Here is a 25,452-nt window from a genome sequence, read left to right on the forward strand (position 1 = left end):
AATGCAGATTTAGCCTGATGAGAGTTACTGACCTCTCTGTGTGTGCTAGGTGGTAAAATTGGGATGGTCTCGTCCACAGTCGCTAGAAGCATTCTCAGAGCCAGTCCGACATCCTGCAAGCACGATCGGCACAGATTAGTACCACATCCAATTACTAAAACGCGTGATTGTGTTTGTGTTTGTGTGTGTGTGTGTGTGTGTGTGTGTGCGTGCGTGCGTGCGCTCTCTTACCTTCACCATGGGCACATATTCTTCAGGGGACGCAGGTTGGATTTTACTGGACATCTCAATCACTGCCTTCACCAGTCCAGTCACATTCTCGTAGACCTTATCATTGGAGCGGTCGAGGTTGGCTGTGGGTGGTGGACTAATCTCCTGAGGCTGGATCTGGTGAACAAATTAAGCAGAACTGTAATTAGGAACAGAGCATATGGATAGTGAGGACATTTTGCTACAGAGGTATTGAGAGCAGTAAACCTTTTCAGAAAGAAACCACACTGACTGTAGTACTACGATCTGAACACTGGATGGCAGTAGTGTTTAAAAAATGTTAGATGAACACTAAGGAATCTGTGATATGCAGCACTGCATTAAACCCTTTATAAAGCAATGATGGAGGTTATGCCAAAAAATCATTTTGTTTTTTAATGATCATCTTACTGATTATTAGTTGATCTTGGCTAACAGCACATTCATGAACTTTAGGGCAACTTTAATGAAGTTTAATGAATTTGTTCCTATTTTTAACGGTCATAGGCACTTAAAGCAATACTGCTTTAGAAATGTGCTTCATAACAATGTAATAAATGCAGAATTGATTACCACTGTTTCATTAATTAAGTTGAAGCTCTTAATTACACTGCAATGCTGCGATATGCTAACTTTTAATCCAAATCACCACCACGACCTCAGCTGAAGAGCATCTTTTCTATGCTCCTGTGGAAGAGATTCAGCGAATATACTTCCCAAAAGCTAGAAAAGAAGCAGACGGAGGCTTCACAGATATTGCCTGAAAGCTTTAAGCATGTGCTGATAGTCACAAGAACACAAGACATACAGTTTTGCTCAGTCTATAATAATAAGCAATGCTGGTTACTGCTTTATACAATAGTTATGCAGTGCTAAATGTCACAAACCTGTTATTAGACCAGGGTCGCTAACTTCTAAATAGAGTGTTATGATGTGTGATGTTAAGAATGTATGAGGAATGTCAATTCTGTATCGGGATGTTTAAGAAATGATATTATTTATAGTAGGGATGTGACTAATTTGCCTAATTTACCTTACTACAGAATTTTAACATATAGCTCTACTCGTGGCCTAATGGTGGGCAAGTCGTGGCCTAATGGTGGGCAAGTCGTGGCCTAATGGTTAGAGAGTTTGACTCCAAACCCTAAGGTTGTGGGTTCGAGTCTCGGGCCGGCCACGACTGAGGTGCCCTTGAGCAAGGCACCAAACCCCCCAACTGCTCCCCGGGCGCCGCATCATAAATGGATGCCCTCTGCTCCAGGTGTGTGTTCACGGTGTGTGTTCACTGCTGTGTGTGTGCACTTTGGATGGGTCAAATGCAGCAAACGAATTCTGAGTATGGGTCACCGTACTTAGCCGTATGTCATGTCACGTTCACTTTTTCACTCTAAGATTACTTGCTTTTATTTTTTCCCCAAAATGATCTGCTAAAATGATAATTATACTTTAATAAGTACACACGTGCAGCAGCCAGTGTAAAATAAAGTGTGTTTAAGGTGTCACTTCTGTCGCAAAATGGTCTTGGCAAAATACTCGACATTATAAGAGTTGACTGTAAATGTATTCCTAAATATCTGAAAGGTGATTTCTGTATTTAAATACAGGCTTCACAAAGAGTAACTAGATTATATATTTTTTGTATTGAATTGTGAATTTTAAGTAATATATAGTTGGTGTACAGAAAAAAAACCTCTAAACCCATGTAGCTCAACAAACCCTGTGATGATACAGAGACGTAAACAAACAAGTATTTCCCCCCCAAGGTTTGTGTTGTGTGTGACACAAGACACGTCAAGGTTAAAGGTACAATAAATAAGTAAGCCAGCCTGCAGATCTCTTATTATAGTAAACAAAAAGAAAGATGATTTCAGACACTGCAGAAAATACATTTTTTCTTTTGTTAATTTTTTTTATTTCACTTCATAATTATTCACGTCCATTAGCCATGATTCTGTCAACATGTAATAATTAGCTTCTTAAAATAATCAGTAGCTTCAGTGGTGATAAAACACTACATATTTGTGGAAGAGTTCAGGGGAAAATACTTAGACATGGCGCTGTAGTTCTAGCTCTATGGGAATTAGCATTAATGTTGGAGTAAGTTTACCATAGATAATATATACTATATAAAGTTATAATCAAATTGCAATTAGGTGTAGATTTCCATATGCAAGATGAACAAGGTTAACACAGGCTTTTTTTTTTGTATTTCGTTTGAAATAAATCCTTACTTACTGTACCTTCAACTTATTTTCTAACTTCTAATGTTAGAGCACTAATTAAATAAACACGATGACCGTAACTGCAGTCTCACACTCATTTAGTTTAGTGCAGACATAAGTGTGTGTGTGTGTGTGTGTCCGTCCAGTATGATAGCATCTTAATGTTTGCTATTACTGCTACAAGAGAACTCCCGTTAACATTCAGATGAGTGTGAGAGCAGCAGTTGCCTACTGACACATATATACATAAGCGACACACACAAGTCCTTACCCTCCAGGGCTACGTGCAGCAAAAAGCAGGCGAGTGTGAGGGGGTGAGGGAGGGATGCAGGGAAACAGAACAGGAACAATAATTAATGATGCAATAAATTAAAAATAAATTAAAAAAACAAAAACAAACAAACAACAAAACAAAACATGCAAATACTCACAAATAGGGAAAAAGCAGCATCTATGATCTAGATTAAATGTATTATGATTATAATCTTAATTTAAATCCATAGACTTAAAGGGTTCGGTCTAAAGATCTAAAATGACGTGATGTGTGTGCTACGAAGTAAACACTACAATTTTCAGGATTAGAAATGTCTGTTAGTTTACAGGCTTTTATTGTAGTGTTTAGGGCAGATTTCACTTTCATAACGCTGAGCCTTTTCAAACATCAAACTGCCTGGAAGGTTTTAATGCACAGGCAAACAGCTGAATAAGTTTGGTCTCTACATTGTAGGTTTGGCAGGATATGAGGACTATGATGCAGAGGTTACAGTCCTGTGGTGGAAAGGGAGGTGGTAAAAGAAAACTGTTTTTATCTCTGCTGTTATCCTCCAGCTGGTCTAAAATGGGTTTTCCCAGAGCTGGAAACCACATCCGATTGCTCTCTTTATCCAGTGTACCATGAATCTTTTTTAAGTGTGTCCTTATATTTATCCCTTTGTGAGAAACAAAAGGAAATATATAATATATTGTTTAGTTTTTCAAATAAAAGCTGTAAAACAGAGTCTGCTTGGTTACTAGAGTTAAGGATAGGTTTAGATTTAGATAAAAGCATTAGTTAGGATACAGTAATCACTCTCAAAGGAAGAGAGAACAATGCTGTGTGTGTGTGTGTGTGTGTGTGTGTGTGTGTGTGTGTGTGCGTGTGTGTGTGTGTGGTGTGCGGGGGGGTTAAAGGCTTTTTGGGCCCGACTTTTCCTCCTGCATAGTTGGGAAAATAAACTTTCCCCTGTTCTGCTGACGAGCAGCAACTCAAGCCGCTTGGCTAACGCGAGCAGGGAAAATTTCTGACAAGATTTCAGTTCTCTGTGTGAGCTTTTTACTTTTCCATCTGTTTGGCTCATCTGTCACGCAGTAGCTTCACAATAATCATGCAAATAAAAGGATGCAAAAATTAGAAGGAAAACCAAAGCGCGTGCTTTATGCCATGCTCACAGGTTGGTTATAAAATGCAGCAGACTTGAGTGAGTGTTTTCTGTGGAGCAGGTCTGGCTGATGATTGACAGTAAATGCTTCATAACTGAGAGTTGAATGCATCGTACCTTGACGCCCTCGTTATAGCTGTCCACCGGGCTGATGCTGGCTGTGCTGCTCAGGTGACTTGGAGCTCCTGGACGGGGAGGTTTCTTAGGTGGAGCTCCGGGATCTGTAGAGGAAATATGGTGGAGTTTAGCATTTGGGTGGTATGTGATCTCACACAATGTGGGGGATAAACATAACATGTCAAAAGAAATTAACATAGATGTCAAGAAATGTGCAAGGAACCTCAAACTCTCAGTTTCACAGATTATCACTTCTTATCAGAAGATACGAAAATGGACAAACATTAAGAAGCATATCAGTTCAAAATCATAGCTGTACGTCACGTCTGTTTATGTCCGTTATACTCAGAAATGTTATCCTTAGACATTGCTGAGGCACTTACCTGCTTTGCCCACAGGTTGATATACATGCTGGTTACCCATCTGAGTGAAAACAGAAACACAAACAAGCATTTAGAGGCGTTGCTCATTCGTCTTGACTCACTTTTCTGTACTGATTTTACTGAAGGCAGAACTACAGTCGGTTTGACGGGTGGGATTGAGTGGTTTGTGGGAAAGCATGCATAACTCGGCTCCTGACGCACTTGTACATCTCCAAAGCACTTTCTATCAAACTTACAGAAACATACAGAGCCTTCTGTAATTACTTGGTGAAAATGTGCCTGGTTTGTGGGTGCTGTTTTTGGAGATGGCATGTAAAATAGCCACATGTGGCTGCTGCTCAGGCTGACACTCCTTTAGCCGCTGATTCTAACCTTACACTCTGGAGCTACACTGAAGCTGAACACAAAAGTAAATGTCCCACTCCATATAAAACGCTGAAAATGGCCCAAAGCACCAGGATGAATATAAAATACATGACCTATGTGATAAAACACAAATAAGCGAAGGGTTATGGGAACTTACCAGCCCCTGGAGAGCACCGTCTTCTCGGTCAATACTGCCCCGTGAATTCCTCGACTCCGGCTTCTGAGCGCACACACACCACAGAAAACAAAACACAAAATTGCACACCCCAATTCCAAGCAGACACTGCAGTGTAACATGACATGATTTTTTCACGAAATCGTCATTCACATTACAACAGTACAAGCAGAGTTTCCTCTGAGATTATATGAATAACATAATAAACACCCTGTTCTCCGCTATACAGAACAGTGAAAGTATAATCTTATGTAAAAATATGTCATTCACCCCTGGTTAGTAAAAAGACAACATAAGACATATTTTAATAGCCAAACATACGTGGGTCTGGTATTTAATTACAAATCATGCCTTATTCAGTCTGGTTCATCTCTTCTGATCACAATTCAGGTAACAAAGTAAACATCCACAACCTCACGTCCTTTCCAAACCTATCCAGGGTCCACACCAAGCTTTACAAGCAGACAGAAAAGAAAAACCACAGCTAATCCAAGAACACAAACAGTAATAACAACAGGTATGAGCAGCTCAGTACCGGTTTTCCAAAGCAGGATTTGAAAAGGTGCATCCTTGGAGCAGAGCGTGTCCTCACCACGGCGAGGAGAGAATGAGGTGAGCATCGGTCCATCAGCACAACGGCGTGCCGGAGTAGGACTGAGAGTTGGCTTCTTGCTGGAGTGTGGATTAAATGTGCCTGACTGCAGCACGCAGAGTAAACACACAGCCAATTGACTCCCACCAGCTCTTGCTCTTTTTCCCTTCTGCGCTCTTCCCTCTCATTCTACTCTGGCTCCTTCTAACACGTCCCACTTCTCCCTCCCTGCCTCTTTTCACTGTTCCCGAAAGAAGTGACCTTTATAAAGTTCTTATATATTCACAAGACTGACCAGTGAACTAAATTTAGTAGTATTTTGGGCTCTTGGAGATTCAAAAACACATCATTCTGATGGTTTCATCCCGTGAAAGCACCAGAATTAGTCAAACCTGTCTCGAGAAAGGCCACAGGGATTTTCCCTGGATGGTGTGAAACAGAACAAAGAAAAAGCTGCCAGCCTGCAGGCAAATTATTTTTTTTAACATAGTTCTTGTAACAACATACATTGTCTCAAAGCAGCTTTAGAAAAATCCATCTACAGATTTAGAGATTTAATGATAAAGACAACAGCAGAAAATGAAAAACTCTGTAAGACAACAAAAGGAAAAAAACTTAAATTACAAAATAAGATTTAAAAGTGAGCTGCATCTTGGTCTATAAATAATTACAGAACACAGTATACTGTGCATGGACAGGCTTTATGATCAACAACAGTTCCTATGTACGAACATACAATATCCAGGTAAGATTATTTACTGACACAAAGGTGACAAAGGACATAAACTGTGCTAACTCTTATTGGTGGAGTAAAAAGGCATCCAACACTACACAGGGCATTTATTAAAAAAAAAAAACTTTTTAGTGAGAAATATGGGTTTAGATTGTGTTTAAAAAATGTGTGTGGCTAGAGGACACTTTAAAGATTGTGGGGTTAAAATGGAAACAGTACGGTGGCTTCTTCCACAACATCAGCCAGGCTGTTCAAGAGGAGGAGTCCTGCAGGCCTGTCTGATCCCCACACGCAACAGGCTCAGGATTTACGGCTTTGTTTTTCGTATTGCTATTTTGCACAAGCAAGACCAAATAAACACACATGCACCCATGCACGCGCACACACAAACACACACATTAACCACAGTATGTGCTGGAGTTGAAGAAAGGGGTTGGTGAAAAAAAAATCAAACTCAGCAATTTCCCTTTTACGCCAATTGCAGTCGATTAAACAGGACATGCTTCTCTTCACTTTTGTGCTGGTTCATTGAGCAAATATAACCGACAAGTCCTTTAGTCCTTATAATCCTCCACCACAAGTTTATAGTGTCTCGCTGATGCTACTTGCCCATGTGGTTTAGGCCACAGTGATACTGTAATTTATAAACATAAACAAAACTACACTAAGACGTTATGAAGGCAGCCATCTTAGACAGGAGACCCTAACAGGTGAAAAGGTCTTATGTCTCAGTCAAATGGAAGAAGTTTTGGATCACTCATTTAAGGAGAGATTTCCCTAACAGTCAGTAGCTACATTAGACTAATCAACAGACAGTTTATACAGTACTTTAAAGTGAAATTACCAGGAAGCTTTCCTCCTGCTCCAGCCAGCGTTGATCCTCCTCCATCTGCTGCTGCTGCATCATCAGTCTCTCCTCCATCAGGTGAGGTGGGAGTCCCTGACCCAGTGCACGCATGTCCAGAGCACCTCCATCCTGACAAAACACACACACAGACAGGTTAATTATAGATGTCGAGTCTGCCATTAGAGAATATCGTATTGATTATATAAATATATATAAATGTATATTTATTAGGGTTATCAAAGATTGAATTTTTAATCGTGACTAATTGCACTCTTTTTATGTGACTAACTGTGATTAATCGCACACCTACAGTGAAATAAAATATATACAATTTATTTTGTTTAACATGATTATTTTTGACAACGTTTCACAAAATTGCTATACCCAGGAAAGTGAACCATCAGAACAGTTTTAATCTCAATTCAATTTCCTGCTTTCCAAACTATAACAGAAGCTTATTTTTCTAGTCGGGATTTAACCAGCTGCTAAGGTATACGGCTGATGTTTGTCTACTCACACACCATATAAACTGATCCAGTGTGGGCCGGGTTGCTAGTAGAACCTGTGATGCATTTTGCTTTTAAAGTATATATATATATATACACATATTTTAAACATAAAATATATTTTTAACATAAACCACACCCCTTACCCCTTAATAATACAAAAATTATATTACATATAGCAGTGAAGTAAAAGCAAGTATCAAATAAATTATTAAAAAAAAAAAAAAGATAAAAACTTATGCAAAATACTACAAAGAACATTTGTAGTTTTAATTTTGGTTAGTTTTAGTTTATATTTCATCACAGCAAAGCAAATCAAGGAGATCAAGATACATCTGAAGCTAAAAAAAAAAATTACCTACCCAACACACCCACACACTCACAAAAACAAAACAAAACAAAAAACACTGTAGCTAAGTCAGTCTTAGGTGGGCTCACCTCCATATTAGGAGACCACACAGGTACGTCTTGTCTGTGGTGGTTCCAGGCCTCATGTGGCTCCAGAACAGAGGCCTGGGCAGGGTATCCTCCACTAGGCATTGGAGGCATGCCATGAGATGAAGGGTAACCCGGTCCCTTCAGCAGAGTAAAGTACAAATCAAAACAAGCACAAACTGCAGTGGAAATAAAAGTACAACACAGCGTGATTTCTCCTTAAAAATTATCTCTGTAGAGAGAGAAGAATTCTTTGTCTTAAATATATAGTTATGAATAAATGTGAACTGCAGAAACAAATCCCTATCACATGCATCATTGACTGCTGCTGAGTATTTACTTGATTATTGACCCAGAGACCTAGATTCAATCTGGACATTCCAGAGGAAGTAATAAATGAAAAAGCAAAGCATTTTACTCAGACTCCTTAAAAGGCTAAAATATGAGCACATTCTAGATAACAACAGACTTTTGTTTGCTGTCAATGTTTTTTCCCCCCATTTTTACTGCAGACTAGTTTGATTTCTGCCATTCTGTACAAGTGCAACAGGAGATTGCTAGTCTGATAGTCTGGTAGTAATCGTGTCAAGGGAAGTTACAATCCTTTTATTTAATCCCACTATGATCAACATTTTTGGAATCCCAAATAAATTTAAGAAGGAAATCTTTCCAGCATCCACAACATTACTGAACCTTGATAGAAATTTAAATACACTCTAGTTACACAAAAATCACATTATGTTTACATAATATCTCATAAAATCTCATGACACTATTTATATAAAAAGATGTGGGACAACGAAGAAGAAAAATAGTATGAAATGGTGTAAAACACAGGACTTATAAATTTAGGAAACTTAAAGTGCATTTTGGAAGCTAATGGATTTCTGGTCTCAAACATCATACATAAGAAAAGACAAACAGCAGATTTCTAAAGAGACGATAACTTTGAACTGTATCAGCTGGCTGTGATCTTAGATATGAGGCTTAAATCTAGTAGCTATCAGTAGCTTGACAATTAAACTATTAGGATTGAGCAATGCATTCACAAAGTCTAACCAAAGACGTAATAAGGAAATGTAAAAATACTAATCACAATCATTACTACCTGGTAATGATTGTGCTGGCCTGCGTGCTGTGGACTCGGGACAAAACCTTCACTGGACCGAGGACTGGGATAACCTGGTCGGCTGGGCTGCAGGAGAAAAGAAAAGAAAAGAAAAAGTCAAAAGAATGATCTAAATTGCTAAAAGTGCCAAATCTGCAGTGTGCATTTGTTTATCTTTGAGAACATTCTTCAGTGAAGGATCATAGGCACTTTATACACAATGGAAACGGGACAACTATGACAGAGAATAAAAAAATGTGAAGTGCTGCTTTATTTTATCTGGCAGTCCAGAGACAGCTGACATCTCATTGAACTTCCTGGACTCTTCCACTGCTGTGTGGAAATTAGATCAGTTTGGCCTTTTCTGATTCACCTAATAGATGGAATGTGTTGGTGTGTATTATGTAATACTGCTTAGGGTACGCTGGCTAATCAGAGTGACGCGATAAAACACAGTGTCCTTTTTAGTGTGTTCTTTGGAGGCCTCAAACAGAGGATCTTGAATTCCAATGTTTAGTACCAGAAGTCTGGGTTTAGAACAGTCTGTTCATTTTAAAACACAACATAATAAATCACAAGTCCAGGCTTTTAGATCCACTACAGACACATAAATGTTTGGCTATCATTGCCCCTTCTTAAGCCCAACGGGTGCAGGGTAAATTTATAAAGAAATGAAATAAAAAAGAAAAAGAAAGAAAAAAACTATCGCAAATAACCTACAAAAACGTAAGTCTCTAAACAAACGATTATACTGGATGAATGTACAAACCTCCCACCTAAAGCAATTTGTTTAAATTATGTGACATGAAACTCCAAGGAACATATAAAAATACTCTTAAAAAAGACAGAATGCCGACAGATTACTGAGAGCAAATGCAATGAGTTTCAATACGAAATAATTTTATTACTGTTACAATAGATAAAAGTTAATCTGTTAGAAAAGATCTCTATTATCTATCTTCATCTAGGATCTGGCTGCAGAATACAAAACAGTAGTCAAAAAAATGTGCAATATTGACGTTCCCATTTTTCTAGCACTGAAATGAATGATACCCTTAGTTGTAATAAACCTGCTAACACTAAAACTGGCAGTAAAACAGTAGTGTTGTTTTAAAATGACCCCTTTAACCATCTAGCATGATAATTACAAAGTATCTTACTTTGGGAGGAGCATCATCTGATCCACCAGAGTCCCAGGCCACTGTGACTTGACGCCTCATTTCCATACGCATGCGTTCCTCTTGCTGAGCTTTCTCCTCCTCCAGAATGGTGCTACACAGAAAAGGATATATGCAAAGGTACTTAAGTAAAATAAATAGGCAGCACTCCTAAGAAGCCCACTAGACTTTAAAACTTTACGTATTTACATCATCTTTAAAGCTCGCACCTTTTTTAGATGTGAAATTTGAACATTTCCACTTCCATCCTAATGCTGAACATCATTACAGTAACCACAAACCGCTGCACTTTAGCCTTTTCTGCTCTTTATAGTCTTATAAAAAGGACCTTTAGTAGCCTGTCTGTCACCTGCTGTAGCTCCTGCAGCCCAGGCACAGGTCAGTGAGAAGATATAACGACAAAAAAACTATATTAAGTGTTATCAGTACATGGCTCTAAGGTTTAAGTCTCACTTATACACCTGCATCTGCTCCATCTTGCTCTTGCGCATGATTTTGTCTGGATATCGTCCCAATTCCAACGCTATATCCTCAATACCCTGCTTGACCAATCAGTGTTTGCTCTATACAACACACCACAGAACTGCCAAATGTGTATTGAGTTTCTGTAAGTAAATTTACATGCATCAGTGCAACATAAATCAGCTCTCTCCTGTGCAAGGATCACTAGTGATACTATATGGTCAGCAAAATAAGTGAAATATCGACTTTGATGCAATAAGACAGTGACCCCTAGTGTTTAATAGTGCACACAGACCGAATCATACAATACACATCTCAGGTTCTTTTTGTAATCTGCTGAATATAAAAAAGCAGGCTAACTTGAGCTGGGTCTTGAGTTCGGTGAAGCGTGGCCTCTTGCCCGGGTCGTATGCCCAGCATTTTGTCATCAGGCTGTAAAGGGTGGGTGGGCAGTTGGGGGGCATGGCCAGGCGCTCGCCGTTCTCTATTCGCCCGATCACATCGTTGTTCTTTACACCTTGGAAAGGCTTGATGCCATACATCAGTATCTCCCACATACACACGCCTGAGAGAGTGCCAGAGAAAAAGAACATTTAAATAGTGATTAAATCAACTTCATGTGAAAGGGAACTGTGGAATATATTTGATGCACAAGATCATTAAAGACACTATGATATAATTTACTACAAAGCTAAAGCGTAAAAACAAAAAAAACATAAATAAATACAAATTAGAAACCAAGTTCATGGTTAAAACTAACAAAACAAAAATTAAATAATACAAACACAAAAGTTTCATAGAGAAGCACTAAGTAAAGAAATACTATAATATATATATATAAATAAAAGGGTTACTGACTAATTAACTACTGACCACAATGTTTATATTATAGAACCCATCAATGTACCTCAATCATTATTACTGAAAAGGTGTAGTAAAATGTAAAAGTTATAAACCTTCGCACTTACCAAACATCCACACATCACTGGCTGAGGTAAAGCGGCGGAAGTTTATGGATTCTGGTGCCATCCATTTGATTGGCAGTTTCCCTTTGGAGGCTATGGGGAAAATGTTTCTATAAATGTGTAATATTCTTTATTCTGGTTTCAATGCCCCAAAACAGTACCCTGAAAACCCATTTTGCCTTAATTCACAAGATTAGTCAAGATTACACAAGTAAGATTTCTAAACCTACATATTATTCTTGGCTATGACTTTAAGAACAGCCTGTACTGATGAAGTACTTAGAAAGTCTCAATTCCAAATGAAATATAAATCTGATCCAAATACCTATTTATTTTTAACATGTTAACTGGTACATATTTATCCAGGACCACCAGATGGCGCACTCTCTCCCCATCAACCCAGACTCTTTGAGGACCAAACAAAAACAGCCCCTAACCATCTGAGAGAAGTGTTTTCTGAATATCTGCACTAAGGGAAAAAAGCGGCTTTAGAGTCTGAAGGGATCGTTACCTTTATAATAGGAGCTGTCCTCCATGTACCTGGAGAGTCCAAAGTCTCCAAGTTTCACACAGTCTGCGGAAGACACTAACACATTCCTGGCAGCAATGTCCCTGTAGGAAACATACACAGATAGAGAGATACACACGAATAAGCACATATATGTTAACACCTCATTTTATAACCTGTATCTAAATGTCTGGGAAGTAAAGGTGAGTTCATGTGCTGGCTCTCAAGCTGAAGATAAGTGTGTAATGAAAGACAGTGTCCTAATTAATCAGCATCTCAGAAAAGTGTTTTCTCACCTATGCACGAATCTCTTGCTTTCCAGGTAAGCCAAAGCTGTGCTCAGCTGGTGGGCATACAAAATCAGTGCTGCCAGATCCAGGTTGTATTTCCTTACTTGTAAGAATGACCGCAACTTCAGAAAACAAATAAACCAAAAGAAATAGATAAAGAATAGAACAGCAAATGTTCAGTTAAGAGTAATGAAGAGAGACTGAGATATAATGAGGTATTGTGTTCATTCCTGGTGTTGCCTTGACGACTGCTGAGCTTATTTTAAGCAAATTAAATCTTACCTCGCCAAGAGTGCAGAGTTCCATAATGATCCAGACTGGGTTCTCCGTGATTACACCGATCAGCTTGACGATGTGAGGATGGTCAAACTGCCGCATTGTCACTGTGCGATAAGAAATAATTTAACATTAACTCTATTTTCCGGTTTGTCAAACCAGAGCCAGTTCCACAAGTTAATTAAAAGGGTAAAAATCATGTGTAATTAATTAAAAGCAATCACTGTATCGGCTATAATATAAAACAGACACTTCATTTTGCTATCTGTTAGCTGACATCTTAAGTCCTTAAATCGAATAAAATAGAAATGATAACGCATTACAACAAGAGCATTTATGTAACCCATTTAACAGTCCTACGATAAATTAACAGTTAATTCTGAACAACAGCAACGTTGCTCATTTGATCAGCACTTAAAGATGGTGAAGAACAAAAAAGTAACATTACTTGCTAGCAGACCATTTAATGATGGCTGCTTTACCAAAGAAACCCTTTTACATTAACGTTAGCCTAAAATCAAACGTAGGTTCATTGCTGTAGTTGTTGACGATATCAAACTTCATGATTCTCTCTAAAGAATCTGCTTTAGTGTGCTATATTACTCACAAGCTTCCTGCAGGAATTTCTCCCGCACGCTATCCGAGGTGCAGTTCTTGCATGTTTTAATGGCCACAGACAGAGAAGGGTTCTCCTGCAAATCACACAACATTCACAAACCCTTCAGCCACAAACCAGTCAGGATGTATTAAGGGCAGAGTTTTGTAACAGGAATTGTTATAATAGATTTTTAGCTTCCTTACAATGTGCTCTAAATCATGAACAGAAATAATGATCCTGGGCAAATTATAGGTTGAAACCTAATAATGTCATTAGAAAAACAAAGCATTCTTGGTGGATTGGAGTTAAATTGGGTTTAATGGTTTGGTTAGGCTGTGTTGGTTCCGAGTCGTTTCTGGGAAAGGGGTGGTACTCACTGGGCTGGCATAGATCCCTTGGTGCACGTCTCCAAACTGCCCTTCTCCTATGCAGAGGCCCAGCTCGATGCGCTCACGTTGGATCTCATAATCCCTGGCTGAACACATGAAGCCCATAACACATCATTAAAAAGACATAAAAAAGGTCCAATTTTAATAAATACTAAAGGAAACACAACACAGCATGCTAGCACTAAAGATAAGATGCCATTGTTTTCATCAGAACAGTACATCTTATTGCAAGGTAATGTCATGCAACTGGCTTACAGATAACACACTGGAGCACTGATACGTATGGCTGAACAACATCTTTACAAATAAAATGTGTCGAATTCTTGAACTGTAATGGGTCAGAAGGTATTGCTCGAATGTCTGTGCTCTGCAGCTCTGACAGTAGTGCTGACTGCAGGGCAGATCACAGGTTTGTATTAATGTCCTGGTTCTAATATACAAGTGTTTTTTATACTAATAATGTCAGACATGCATTCCAAACAAAGATATTTTTTAAAACGTGTAATTGTTGATATGGTGAAGAGATTTTGTTTATATGATGTCTCCAGTGTTAAAGGTGTAAAGCTGTAACTAAGTCTTCCAGAGAGAGGATGTTAAAGTAATACGACAAGCCTTTTGTCATTTTTTTGCCTTATTTTAATGAGAGAGAGAGAGAGAGAGAGAGAGAGAGAGAGAGAGAGAGAGAGAGAGAGAGAGATAGAGAAAAGGCTGACTAAATCTGTTCTAATGCAAAGCACTAACGGGAACTAACCTGTTGCATAAGACGTTAAATTCAATGACAACTAAGTACAATAAGTTGGCCTTTAACTATTAAAATAAAATTGATACGGTGGAATAAAACACTTTGGTATGTGCGGTTATAGGAAAATTATTGTTAGGGTGGTAACATTAAAGCCACTGTCCCCTGGGGTGCATCACACCATTCTTTTCTGATCACTTTTCTATAACTGCAATCAAACAAGTGCTTCATTCGTTACTTACTAAATCGAATACATTTCTACTACTGCTGTAATATTGTCAGAGCTTTACAACCATAATGTATACCTAAGCAATTTTCTAGTGTGTGTGTTGTGCACAGCTCTAAGTAAACAGATATGAAGCTGAAATTGTACAAAAATCCCTCAGGGTAGCCTGACATCTGTACAAGGTGAAGACATGCTGAGTGACCTGAGCTAATATCAGACAAACATCTCACATGTAAGAGTGCAGCTGCAGCATTCCTGCTGTAACTGGACTAGTAGTGAAAAGATAAATATTGCTCTTAGATCAGCTCTCTTACTTGAAATGTAAGTCAGATTAACCTCAGGTATATCACAACCAAACACAATCAGCACAACTACGAGAAGACAGAAACGAGAAAAGAAAAGGAAAAGGAAAAAAAAAAAAAAAAGAAAGTTACCTTTGTCTACTCCATACCACTCGGCTGGGGGGGTTACGGTAGGGAGAAAAGTGAGAGAGCTGGCTTTTAGAACCGATCAGAATTAGACACAGAGCATGAAGGAGACAGAATGATAGAAAAGATGACTAGAAGCACAGGTGTAAAGAAATCGTTTAACATCCTCACTAGTCTGTTAAAAAATCTTTTAGATAACAACATGCAATAAAATTGATCTAAATCCTTTCTAATGATATCAGTTCAACCATTATGCTGTAGGTTTCTATAACAGAATGTCTCACTATGACATGTATAGACAACCAAAAGTGAGTTTTACCACAGCTTGTGGCTGCAATCAGGATTCATTTAAACAAATGCATGCATCTCGTGCAGCAGCATGATCGCAAGTGTATTTACTGTAAACAACAAACTTGATATTTATAATTCCATTTATTAATTCCAAAAGTCAAAATGATATAATTGTGTGTGTGTGTGTGCGCGCGCGTGCGTGTGTGCACCTTTTATCCAGCACTTTTCAAATCAAAGTTACACCTGTGCTTACTAGGTCCTCTTTAACACCAGTGAGCTTTAAGATCATGTGACCGTATCTGCTCTAAGGTTTTAATAGAGAAAGTTTACATAAACAGGACAAACAGTAAAAGGTAATGAATTACCATGCGGGAATTACAGTGTGTGATGTAAACGATGCACAAAAAAATATAATTTCAAAGGAAAGTTATGATTCTCTGTGAACATGTCTGAAACAAGGCTCGCAGAAAGAATTCTTACAATGTCATTTCAGTGTTGAAGAGAAAGGGAAGTGCGTTTGTGTGTGTGTGTGTGTCTCAGGCAAGATAGGAAAAAATGAAGTTCTTGAAATGAAATGCTTAATTTTACTTCAAGAGGACTAGACAAATGACTCAAAAAAAAAAAGTTCTACTTAATTTTCACACATTGCGATTTTTAATTGCAAATTTTTTAAACTGCAATTAAACATTATTGAAGATCTATTGTACATATGCTTTGTACATGTTTGAATAGTTTCAAATTGTTTCAATATGGGCTGAGTGTTGTACCTTGTGATGTGCTGGTAGCAGGATTTAGTGCAAAAGCTCTATGTACATCACACGCATATGACGCTGAGCACCAGCATCCTTAAGGCGCTGACTCACTCGGTAATAACACACCTGCTAAACTTTACTTCTGCTCCTGTCACCATTATACAGCTCACTGATGAAGACACACTTCACATCTAGTGTGGCTCTGTACAGGACTTCAGATCAGATGACAATAAACATCCCGGTTTTTCACAGTCACTGTCTCAGGCTTAAAGTTCTGATGGAGGATCGCTTCCTCACCTGAACATTACTGCTATGTTAAAGCGACTGGATGTTGGTTAGTTAGTTAGTTAGTGCTAACCTCTTCCCTAAAAACATGCACGTGACATAAGAGAACGGAAAACACTTGTGGTAAACTCTGTGCCAAGGATGCGATGACAATACCCCAGATTCAATTAAAAAAAAATAATGAAACTTTAGGTAACTAACTGATTAAGTTAAACATTTTAAAAAGCTCAAATGATTTCTGACGTAATGCTACGGCAATTAAAAGTTACTCTCTAACTGAACTACAGCTAATTTTTCCCCTAATGTGACTCGGGTCTCTAGCAGTAAAACACATGTAGATGTTTAAACATTAACATTTCTTATGTGTGAATAAACAGGCTTCACTTAGCAATAGAAGGGAAACCACCCTGAATGGGACAGTGTTCCTGGGACAGGATATTGATCCACTGTGAACCTGACCAGAATAAAGGAAGGAAAAATCCATATATACACATCTAATAATGAAAAGGTTTATCACAACAGTAAAGGTTTTATTGTTTAAGAAATATACAGCATATCCTGGCAGCCAGTATCTAATTAAAACTGACTTGATTAAGCTTAAGTCACTCTTATGGCATGTAGCTATGCAACAACTTGATGAACGCATGACATTTGCTGTATGAGGGAATTACACTGAGTTAAGTAAGGGTTGAAAAGTCTTTAGACAGACGGATAACAGGAAGATGCCTGGGCAAGATTCAAAATGTGTGCACGTGATACTGGTGAGATATATCTGTATTTCTCTGCATAACAACAGGTACAACATAACTAACAGGCCTGAAGTCACACCTCCATCTGCTTTTGGGTAATGCGTTCAACGTATAATTTTACAGTTTATACTTGAGGTGTGGTGCTGATTACGATAACTGATCCTGCACTTACCGGTTCCTCGATCTGCAATAACTCGTCGAAACTGTTTAGAAGCGATTTGCTTGCCGTGTCAAAATGCTGCTAATATGGAACCTAAATCAAATCGTGTAAATTTCATGGCTGCCATTAAAATAAAACAGTATAAGTGGAAGAGTGGTGATTTTAAAGAAGATTGATAAAAAGATTTAGATCCTAATAACCAACAAATGAGTTGCTTAGCTGATGCTAGTTCAGTTATTTAGAGCAACTATACAACCCTCGTATCAGAGATCTTCCAGAGTTGGATACAGATGGCGAATTATCTGACCGAAGACATTTTAGGGTTTGCAAAATTATTATAAATACTCTGAGCATTTGATTAGAAGCTCACAATCTTTAATCGTGTGAATGTACGTATTATAAATGAAGTGGACTGAAGTAACGTAGAGAGTGAAAGTGGTGTTTTCAGTTTGGAATATAATTACGGATCTTTTGTGTCAGGCGTTTGACGTATAGTTCATGTATAATTAATAAATCTACATGCAGAAATCCTATTCTTTTCTATTACCACATCCCTAACTGCCTTCCCAGAGAAACTGACTAAGTACTCTGGTATTTGGGAGTTGGATATTTTAAAGTTTTCTGGCCACCACATGAACAATCCAAACAAGCCAGGCAGAAAAAAAAACTGCCACAGCGAGCCATGTTCATGAAAGTTCTGGCATGAGGCGGGACAGCAACATCTGGGTCCTAGGACAGTCTGTGATAACGCACGAACACACAAACACACTTTCTATTTTTTTTCATATTCAGTTTAAATGAGCTAGCAGTACTTACTGGAAGGCATTGTGTATGTATCCTCCTCGTCTATGATCTCTGCATAGTCGTCTGTTTCTGTGGGGAGACAAGAGGCGGTCAGAATGGCACGTCACAACACCACCCAACATAACAGTGGCCGGTCTAAATCTACTCATCACCTAGAGCTTTAAACACCCATGTGCTCTTCCAGCAGCCCCGAATAAAAATAAACAAAATGAGTCAGCCTGGAAAATCCTGCACAATCACACCCACTCAACTGGAGACACACACACAAACAGACTAATGCAAAGCTCTAAAATGTGGCTTCTCTCTTTCCACTCTCTCCACGCAGTCTGCTCATGTACTCGTGTGGTGCATATTTATCTGTCTGCTTGTATGGCCAATCGCAGCGAAGCACAGTTGTATGAGGGAGGAGAGAAGAGGAAGTGACTACTCTGTCCCTCCCTCACTTGTTCTGATTTAGCGGTCTGTGTCTTTAAACAATCTGGGTCACTTCTTCATTTATTTATTTATTTGCTTTTGTCCCCAAATGCGAACGTGACTGGCGTTTTTTTTTTGGGAATGTGCTTGAAAATGGAAAAAGAGAATTCTACAATATTTATTAATTGCTAAAAGCTCTTTCAACCTGCAAAGGAGCACAAAAATGTATCAGATCTACATACTAGGCTATGTTTAAATAAATAAATAAATAAATAAATAAATAGTAAGTTTGCATGTCTATATTGTTGATTTTGAAACCTAGCTGTTAGCATATAGATTGAGGTGAAAACATGCAAGATTTAAAACACAAGATTTTACCATCCCCACTAATATCTTCTGTAGATCCGAAGAGGGCATGCAAACAGAGGAGACACAGAGGGAAGGAAAAAAAGAAGAGAGGTTACTGCATCATAACATCTTCCAAGTGAACATCACATTCAACATGGAGGTTAATACGGTTAATATTGATGCTTGCAGCTGCACAACGAAAAGTCACGGAAAGCAAATAGGAATATTTCTGCAAGGAGTTAAGCAGCTGAGTGGAGCTGATGGAATGTGTGGGGGTTTGACCAAAGTTTGGACCTAGAGATCAGCATGGTGCAATTCTGCTGACACCTGGAGAATGATCAAAAAAGAAATAAATAATTTGTTTTCCTACCAAATTCCCAGAGATCATACGGTAAAGGCACAGACTGTGGCCCAATCTGTTTTTGAAGGAATTGGGTGTGTATTAGGCAGGAATCAGCACCATTTTGTTGTTTAAACACTCAATGTTAGCAAGGATTACACTGTACTGAATAATACATGATTATAAAGCGGGTAAAATTTCAAGGATTTGGCATTTTGTTTGGAATTTAATAGCAAAATGAAAAAGGTTTTCACGTATTCGTGCAAGTATCAGAGGAGTCGAGAGCACAGTGTATACACTACAAATATAACTAGAGCTTCTTTACAAATGTAAGTCAGCAACTTTGATTGCTAATGCCAGGCAGGATGAATTGATCATTTAGGAAATCTCCAGAGGTTTTCTCTCAAAAACCAACCCCCCCCCACCCCCCCCCCCCACCCCCCACGCACACACCAGTCTCTACAGTTTACACTGAATGGTGTGAAAAACATCCAATGAGCATCAGTTCTATTGGCGGAAACGCCTTATTGCTGAGAGATCAGACCAGAATGGAAAGACTATTTTGAGCTGATAGAACAGTGTCATGTCAAAGCAAAAACAGGAATCCAACACTACAGCAGGCACAGACTCACTAAAACAGTCTGAAAATTGAAGAAAAATAAAAAGAAAGAAAAAAAAGAAAAAAGAAAAAAGTGATCCATTTATTCAGGGTCAAATCTTTATTAGCTCTTCTTTGGTCTTCATCATTTTCAAATCACAGAACTTCTTCTGGATGTTTGTAACTGATCCGTTTGTGGACCAGATAAATAAAAAAACGGGACCAGATAATATCAAATAAAAAAAGTCAAAGGTTTAAGAAGAACGTTGCATTACTGTATAACTTGAAGGATGATAAATAATGAAAGACTAATTAATGCATCAGGCAACCGTAAAATAAAGTATCAGAGGCTGCTTTTAGTGAGCCATCATTAGCTAACCTTCAAAGTCATATGATTGTTATTAGTCACCAACGTCTGAGATAAAGAGCAATAGTAATATCTCAGGATTGCAAAAGTTGGTTGTGAGAGGTCTTGGACTTCAGATACGGTTTAGAAAAGAAGACATTTATAGCTCAGTATTTTAAAGTATAGCTTATTAGCTTTATAGTAAAGCTCTGATTAACAGTTCTACATCACACATTCATATGAGACTGCTATCCCACATTGCATGTCCCATAAATACATGCTCTAGTAATCTATTGCTAAGCAGAGTTATATATCTAGCTATGTTTTATCTGAAGGCTAGTATCTGAAAAGATTAAACCAGCAGTTTAGCAGTAGTTTTAGTATTCAAACATGCCTTAGAGAAACGTAACACTGTTTATATTCTCTCATGTTTCCCTTGCAGACCACACACCCACATGTGAGACAAGGAGCTGGATCGACGGAGTAGGATGGAGGAGATCGTCAGAGGCAGCGGCTAATAAGATGAGGGCTTATATAATATATTTCTGTTTGATGAGTAAGTTGCCAAAAAAACAAAAACAAAACATACGATAGAAAAGTGGTTAAAATTAACAACAAAAAAAGATATGGTTTAGATTTCCACATAACAGCCCAATTAAGCAAGTCTCTGTAAAACTATAAAATATAATTACGATAGACGGCACTTCGTTTGTATGCGCTTGTTAAACAATATGAAATAAAGTGTTGACGTGGCCTCAAGTGCTCCAGTCCTCTGTCTCCAGCGGTGTCCCATAAGTCTTTGCGTTGAAGCCTCAGCAGATTTCTGGCAGCAGTGTGACTACAATCAGCAGGCCAGGCTATTCTGGGGCAAATGAGACTAACTCAATCTGTGCAGAGCTGCCAGACCTCTGCAGCTCAGACCCACTTTCTTAGCACTAAAGCAGGGAAGCTGCTCAGAACCTTAATGTCTCAAATATATATTAAGTTATTTTTTATATCTATTATATAACTATATACAATATGTTATAAGATTGCATATTCAGAGGTCCATAAACTGACTTGATATAATAGAAGGTCTAAACTAATAAAAATGGAGCATATGTACACTTCATATTCTGTCACTATTATTAGAGTTTCTTTGCACAAAAGCCGTTACTCCATTCTGCTCCTTGAATTAAAAAAATCGTGCACTGAAGAAAATGACAAACAAGAAAAGGACACAAGGTCACTTCCTACTGAAATCACAGCAAGTCTAATAAATCTTTAAAAGGTCATTATTTGAGAGAATAAACACAGTCCTGCATTGGAAACCAATCGAAAATATCCTATTGCTTTAAAACTATCCAAAACTGCTTGGTGCTGTTTTTTGATGCTTGATGCTTAATTTACTGTATGTAGTCACTATTTAAATGTGTTTTCCTACTGGATCAAAGTCACACACAAAAAAGGCCCTGGAAGACAAGACCGATATAAAACGAGAGCCTTTTTTTCTGTTGCACTGTACACCCTATAAAAACACCACCACAAAATCTTTTAGGGGTTTTAGGATCATCAGAATAAAATGGTTCCAAATAAGACTCTTAAAAACATCGCAGATTCCTAAAATGGACCTAAAATAATCTAGAATTGTCCAAAAATTTGTTAAATTCAAATTTTACAGCCTATGCTGGAAACAGACAACGTTTTTTTGTATTTTACTGGTAACTTCATTGAAGACAACGTGAGCTGGTTAAACATACAGTCATATGACATAGAGGACAATATTAAAATCCTTAAGTTCCTTTAAGTTGTTCATCCGTGTCATTATACACAATGAGGTCAACGTTACTGTTATCACCATGACCGACCGGAAGTCTTTGAACCCCCATTGCTGTCTGGATCTTTTTTTAAATGTTAGTGGAAAAATTAAGACACCTATATAAAGGCTTGCAGGTTTTCACTTCACTACCCCAAGACAAACATACCTTAGAAATGGTCTAGGGGAAAACTAGATGTTTTATCATAGCTAATAAATGAATGTTAGAGGAGCAGGAGAGTTCATGTACACAGCAGATGAGTGTGTTAGTTTAGAGCACACACAAATATGCACACACACATATATAGAGACCACGTGTAGGCTACCCTTCGGTGGAGAATCATGGGAGCAGAAGACAAAAGGAAGGAGAAAGCGACGAGCTTTAGCTGCTTTGGGTGGTGTTGGAGTCACAGAGTCTTTGAAAGGAAGAGAAAGCGGGAATGAAGAAAGATAAAAAGGAAAACAGAAAGCATATGAAAACAATGAAATGGAAGGAACACATTCTGCACTACAATGGTGACAAAATCCATAAAAGTGTACATGAAGAGTCAAGGCCTGGTTTCCCAAAACAATCTACAACATTGATACTTGGTGGAGGATTTCCTACATTCTACTGCATAATACACTCATCACAATATAATGTCTAACAAACCACACACTGCCTACTTGACCAATAATACCAAGAGGTGCTTTTCACACTTCCTATTCCTTGTAAAAATGTCACCATAGTAGGAAAAAACAGCGTGTGGAAATTAATGAATGAGGCTGTTGAGACACATTGTGCAGTTTCCATGTCATTTGATATGTAAAGTTAAGAGCTGTTTCATACACACACTGCAAGATCAGATAAACATTTTCAGCTTGTAATCATATAAATGTAAAAAAAAACATTACAGAGAGAAACTTACAATTAAAATAAGTTACACTTCTTCTTTATCTTAAATGGCATTCTATTGTCCACATGGTGTGCTGTGTAGCTGCTAGAAAGCCAATGTCATACTACATACAGTATAGGAAACATACTGTATAGTGAATAAATGTTGACAGAAAATATTGATAAACAACATGACATATGGACATGGTTTAGAAATATGGACTGATCAATATTGTAATGTGTTCAAGGCAATTTGTGCTTATAATAATCTCACATACAAAACCAATCAAGCAGCAGATCTGTGGAAAATGGACACTCACAAATACATGCACGCACACCATCACAGTCTCTCTCTCACACACACACACACACACACACACACACACACACACACACACACACACACACACACACACACACACACACACACACACACACACACACACACACACACACACACACACACACACACACACACACACAGCAACACTCTGCTCTGGCCTCATCTCTGACCAGTCACACAAGCAGCTCTTTCACGTTCTGACTGGAGCTCATCAGCACGTCAGCAACGATTCCTGCTCTTTCCATCTCAATCGACTCTTTCTGCAGAACTGCTGCCCTCCGGCTAAAAGTGTTCATTAATCCACGCTAAGTTCAGAGTCTCTCATGCTTTCCTTTTTTCTTATCTCTCTGTCCCTCTCTCACTTTTCCACCAAATAATGGAGAATTGGCTCTAAGCAGAGACTGAATAGAACTGAGTAAAATAGCGACATAGGTATGAGACGGCGTGCGAGTGTTCAAATCTTTGAAATGTCTAAGACAATCCTGCTTCCAGTCGTGTTTCCTGTTGACGTGCGAACTTCTGATGCTGGAAGCTAAGGATGGCTCAGCTATGTACTTCTGGCATCACACACACTGTTGCAGCTGCTGGCTGGATGACACCTGCTGCTTCTCTTTTCTGTTCAGTTGAAATGTTTAATAAAAATCAAAAGCACAATGTGCCTAATGTGGTCAACACAAGCCACATGATCATAAACCACATGGCAAATAGGCAACGTTATCTATGCTTGCATTAAAGCTAGAGAAAATTTGGCAAAAACATGAGTTGAAGTGCTCATTTACAGAAAAAAGGAGCTACGGGTATAAGTAAACATATATTATGGATAAAACTGGAGTCGTTTATGGTTTGTAACTTAAGGAAATAAAAAGATTTTAGAACAAAATTCTTATTTCCCCAGTTTTCATATTTAACATCCAAAGAAAAGAGCCCAAAAAAGAAGCAACTAAACACAAATCCGCAAGATACTGCTCTGTCAATGTGCATCAATCAAAAATATCTATCTATCCATCCATCCATCGCCAGTGGAAGTGTTAAATGATTTTTCAATAAAATCCATCCTGCAAGTTGCCCTTTTAATCCAGTGTTTAATGTACAGTCAAATACTCATTTGATGTATATTCACTTGACGTGAGATTATTTAATATCCATCTTCTCCAAGGACACTGGAGCACTTACACACCGGTGCTATAAAGTTTCTCACCTGATACAGAGATGGTACGGACTCCAGCTCGAACGGCTTCTAACCGCTTCTCACTGTTTCCAAGCCTGTAATGCAAAGTCAATACACATATCAAGAAGACTAAAAGCCCTAAAACGTTTTTATAATATTTACAAGTCCCACATCTGCAAGGTTTACCCTGCAGTTTAAACATAAAACATCATCTGGGTGATGATTACGTGCTTTGCTGGTGGTGTTAAATTAATACATCTTTATTTAATGTGTACAATTGTTCATCAGTGCCTGCCATTGCTAACTGGGCAGGACAACATGTGTTTATTTATTTATTTATTTATTTATTGCCCCTGTTCAAAAACAAACAAACAAACAAAAAAAAAAAAAACACACGCAAAACATGTAATTATATAAATAAATTAATTAATTAATCAACCAAAAAAAAAAAAACAACAACCACCCACAAACAGTTTGTACTTACTTTGGGATAGATGGAAGTGCTCTCTCTCCCTCTGTTGGTCAACACAATAAATAGAAACAACATAAATATATTTCTACTATCAAACATGCAGCCTGTGAAACAATAAGCTAACTACAATTTTACAATATTATTTTGTAATAACATTTTCATCCTCTAATCTCTATTTTCCACTCATGCTTTATTTTCATCCACTAATCTACAACAGGGTGTCTGCAGTTATTTGGAAATTTATGATAACAAATGTTAATGTTTTGTTATACCCGGCCCCGGATAAGTGGTAGAAAATGAATGGATAGATGGAATGTTATTTAAAAAAAAAAAGAAAAGAGAATTCCCTACAGCACAATCCGCAGTGTGATTGTTTGTTAAATGTAAAAAACTTTTTGCTTCTGCACATTTAGTGCTCTAGAATATTTTCGCTCAAACAATGCAGTCTATTCAGTGTCCACTGTAGAGTTCGCTATAGTCTCACCACACACCATCTCTTAATA

The 25,452-nt window shown here is 38.1% G+C and overlaps 1 protein-coding gene across 24 annotated transcripts in view; it reads right to left on the minus strand.

The window, feature by feature from the left end:
* Positions 1 to 25,452, minus strand: part of ptk2aa (protein tyrosine kinase 2aa) — a 78,696-nt gene that overhangs the window by 1,824 nt on the left and 51,420 nt on the right. For 3 of the 24 annotated variants that reach the window (XM_047808144.1, XM_047808143.1, XM_047808136.1), the window contains 23 exons: positions 24,962 to 24,992; positions 24,508 to 24,572; positions 22,419 to 22,508; positions 19,044 to 19,061; positions 18,264 to 18,320; positions 15,217 to 15,279; positions 13,806 to 13,903; positions 13,438 to 13,522; positions 12,837 to 12,937; positions 12,561 to 12,676; positions 12,268 to 12,368; positions 11,760 to 11,849; positions 11,152 to 11,356; positions 10,312 to 10,423; positions 9,152 to 9,238; positions 8,047 to 8,184; positions 7,100 to 7,231; positions 4,913 to 4,975; positions 4,390 to 4,429; positions 4,007 to 4,110; positions 2,743 to 2,751; positions 232 to 387; positions 33 to 113 (listed from right to left, as the gene is read on the minus strand). In XM_047808144.1, the coding sequence (XP_047664100.1) occupies positions 33 to 113; positions 232 to 387; positions 2,743 to 2,751; positions 4,007 to 4,110; positions 4,390 to 4,429; positions 4,913 to 4,975; positions 7,100 to 7,231; positions 8,047 to 8,184; positions 9,152 to 9,238; positions 10,312 to 10,423; positions 11,152 to 11,356; positions 11,760 to 11,849; positions 12,268 to 12,368; positions 12,561 to 12,676; positions 12,837 to 12,937; positions 13,438 to 13,522; positions 13,806 to 13,903; positions 15,217 to 15,279; positions 18,264 to 18,320; positions 19,044 to 19,061; positions 22,419 to 22,508; positions 24,508 to 24,572; positions 24,962 to 24,992 (2,042 nt within the window). The other 21 variants (XM_047808139.1, XM_027175912.2, XM_047808145.1 and 18 more) reach the window with 21 other exon arrangements.

The sequence above is a fragment of the Tachysurus fulvidraco genome, chromosome 24, assembly GCF_022655615.1.
Source record: "Tachysurus fulvidraco isolate hzauxx_2018 chromosome 24, HZAU_PFXX_2.0, whole genome shotgun sequence".
Classification (NCBI taxonomy): domain Eukaryota; kingdom Metazoa; phylum Chordata; class Actinopteri; order Siluriformes; family Bagridae; genus Tachysurus; species Tachysurus fulvidraco.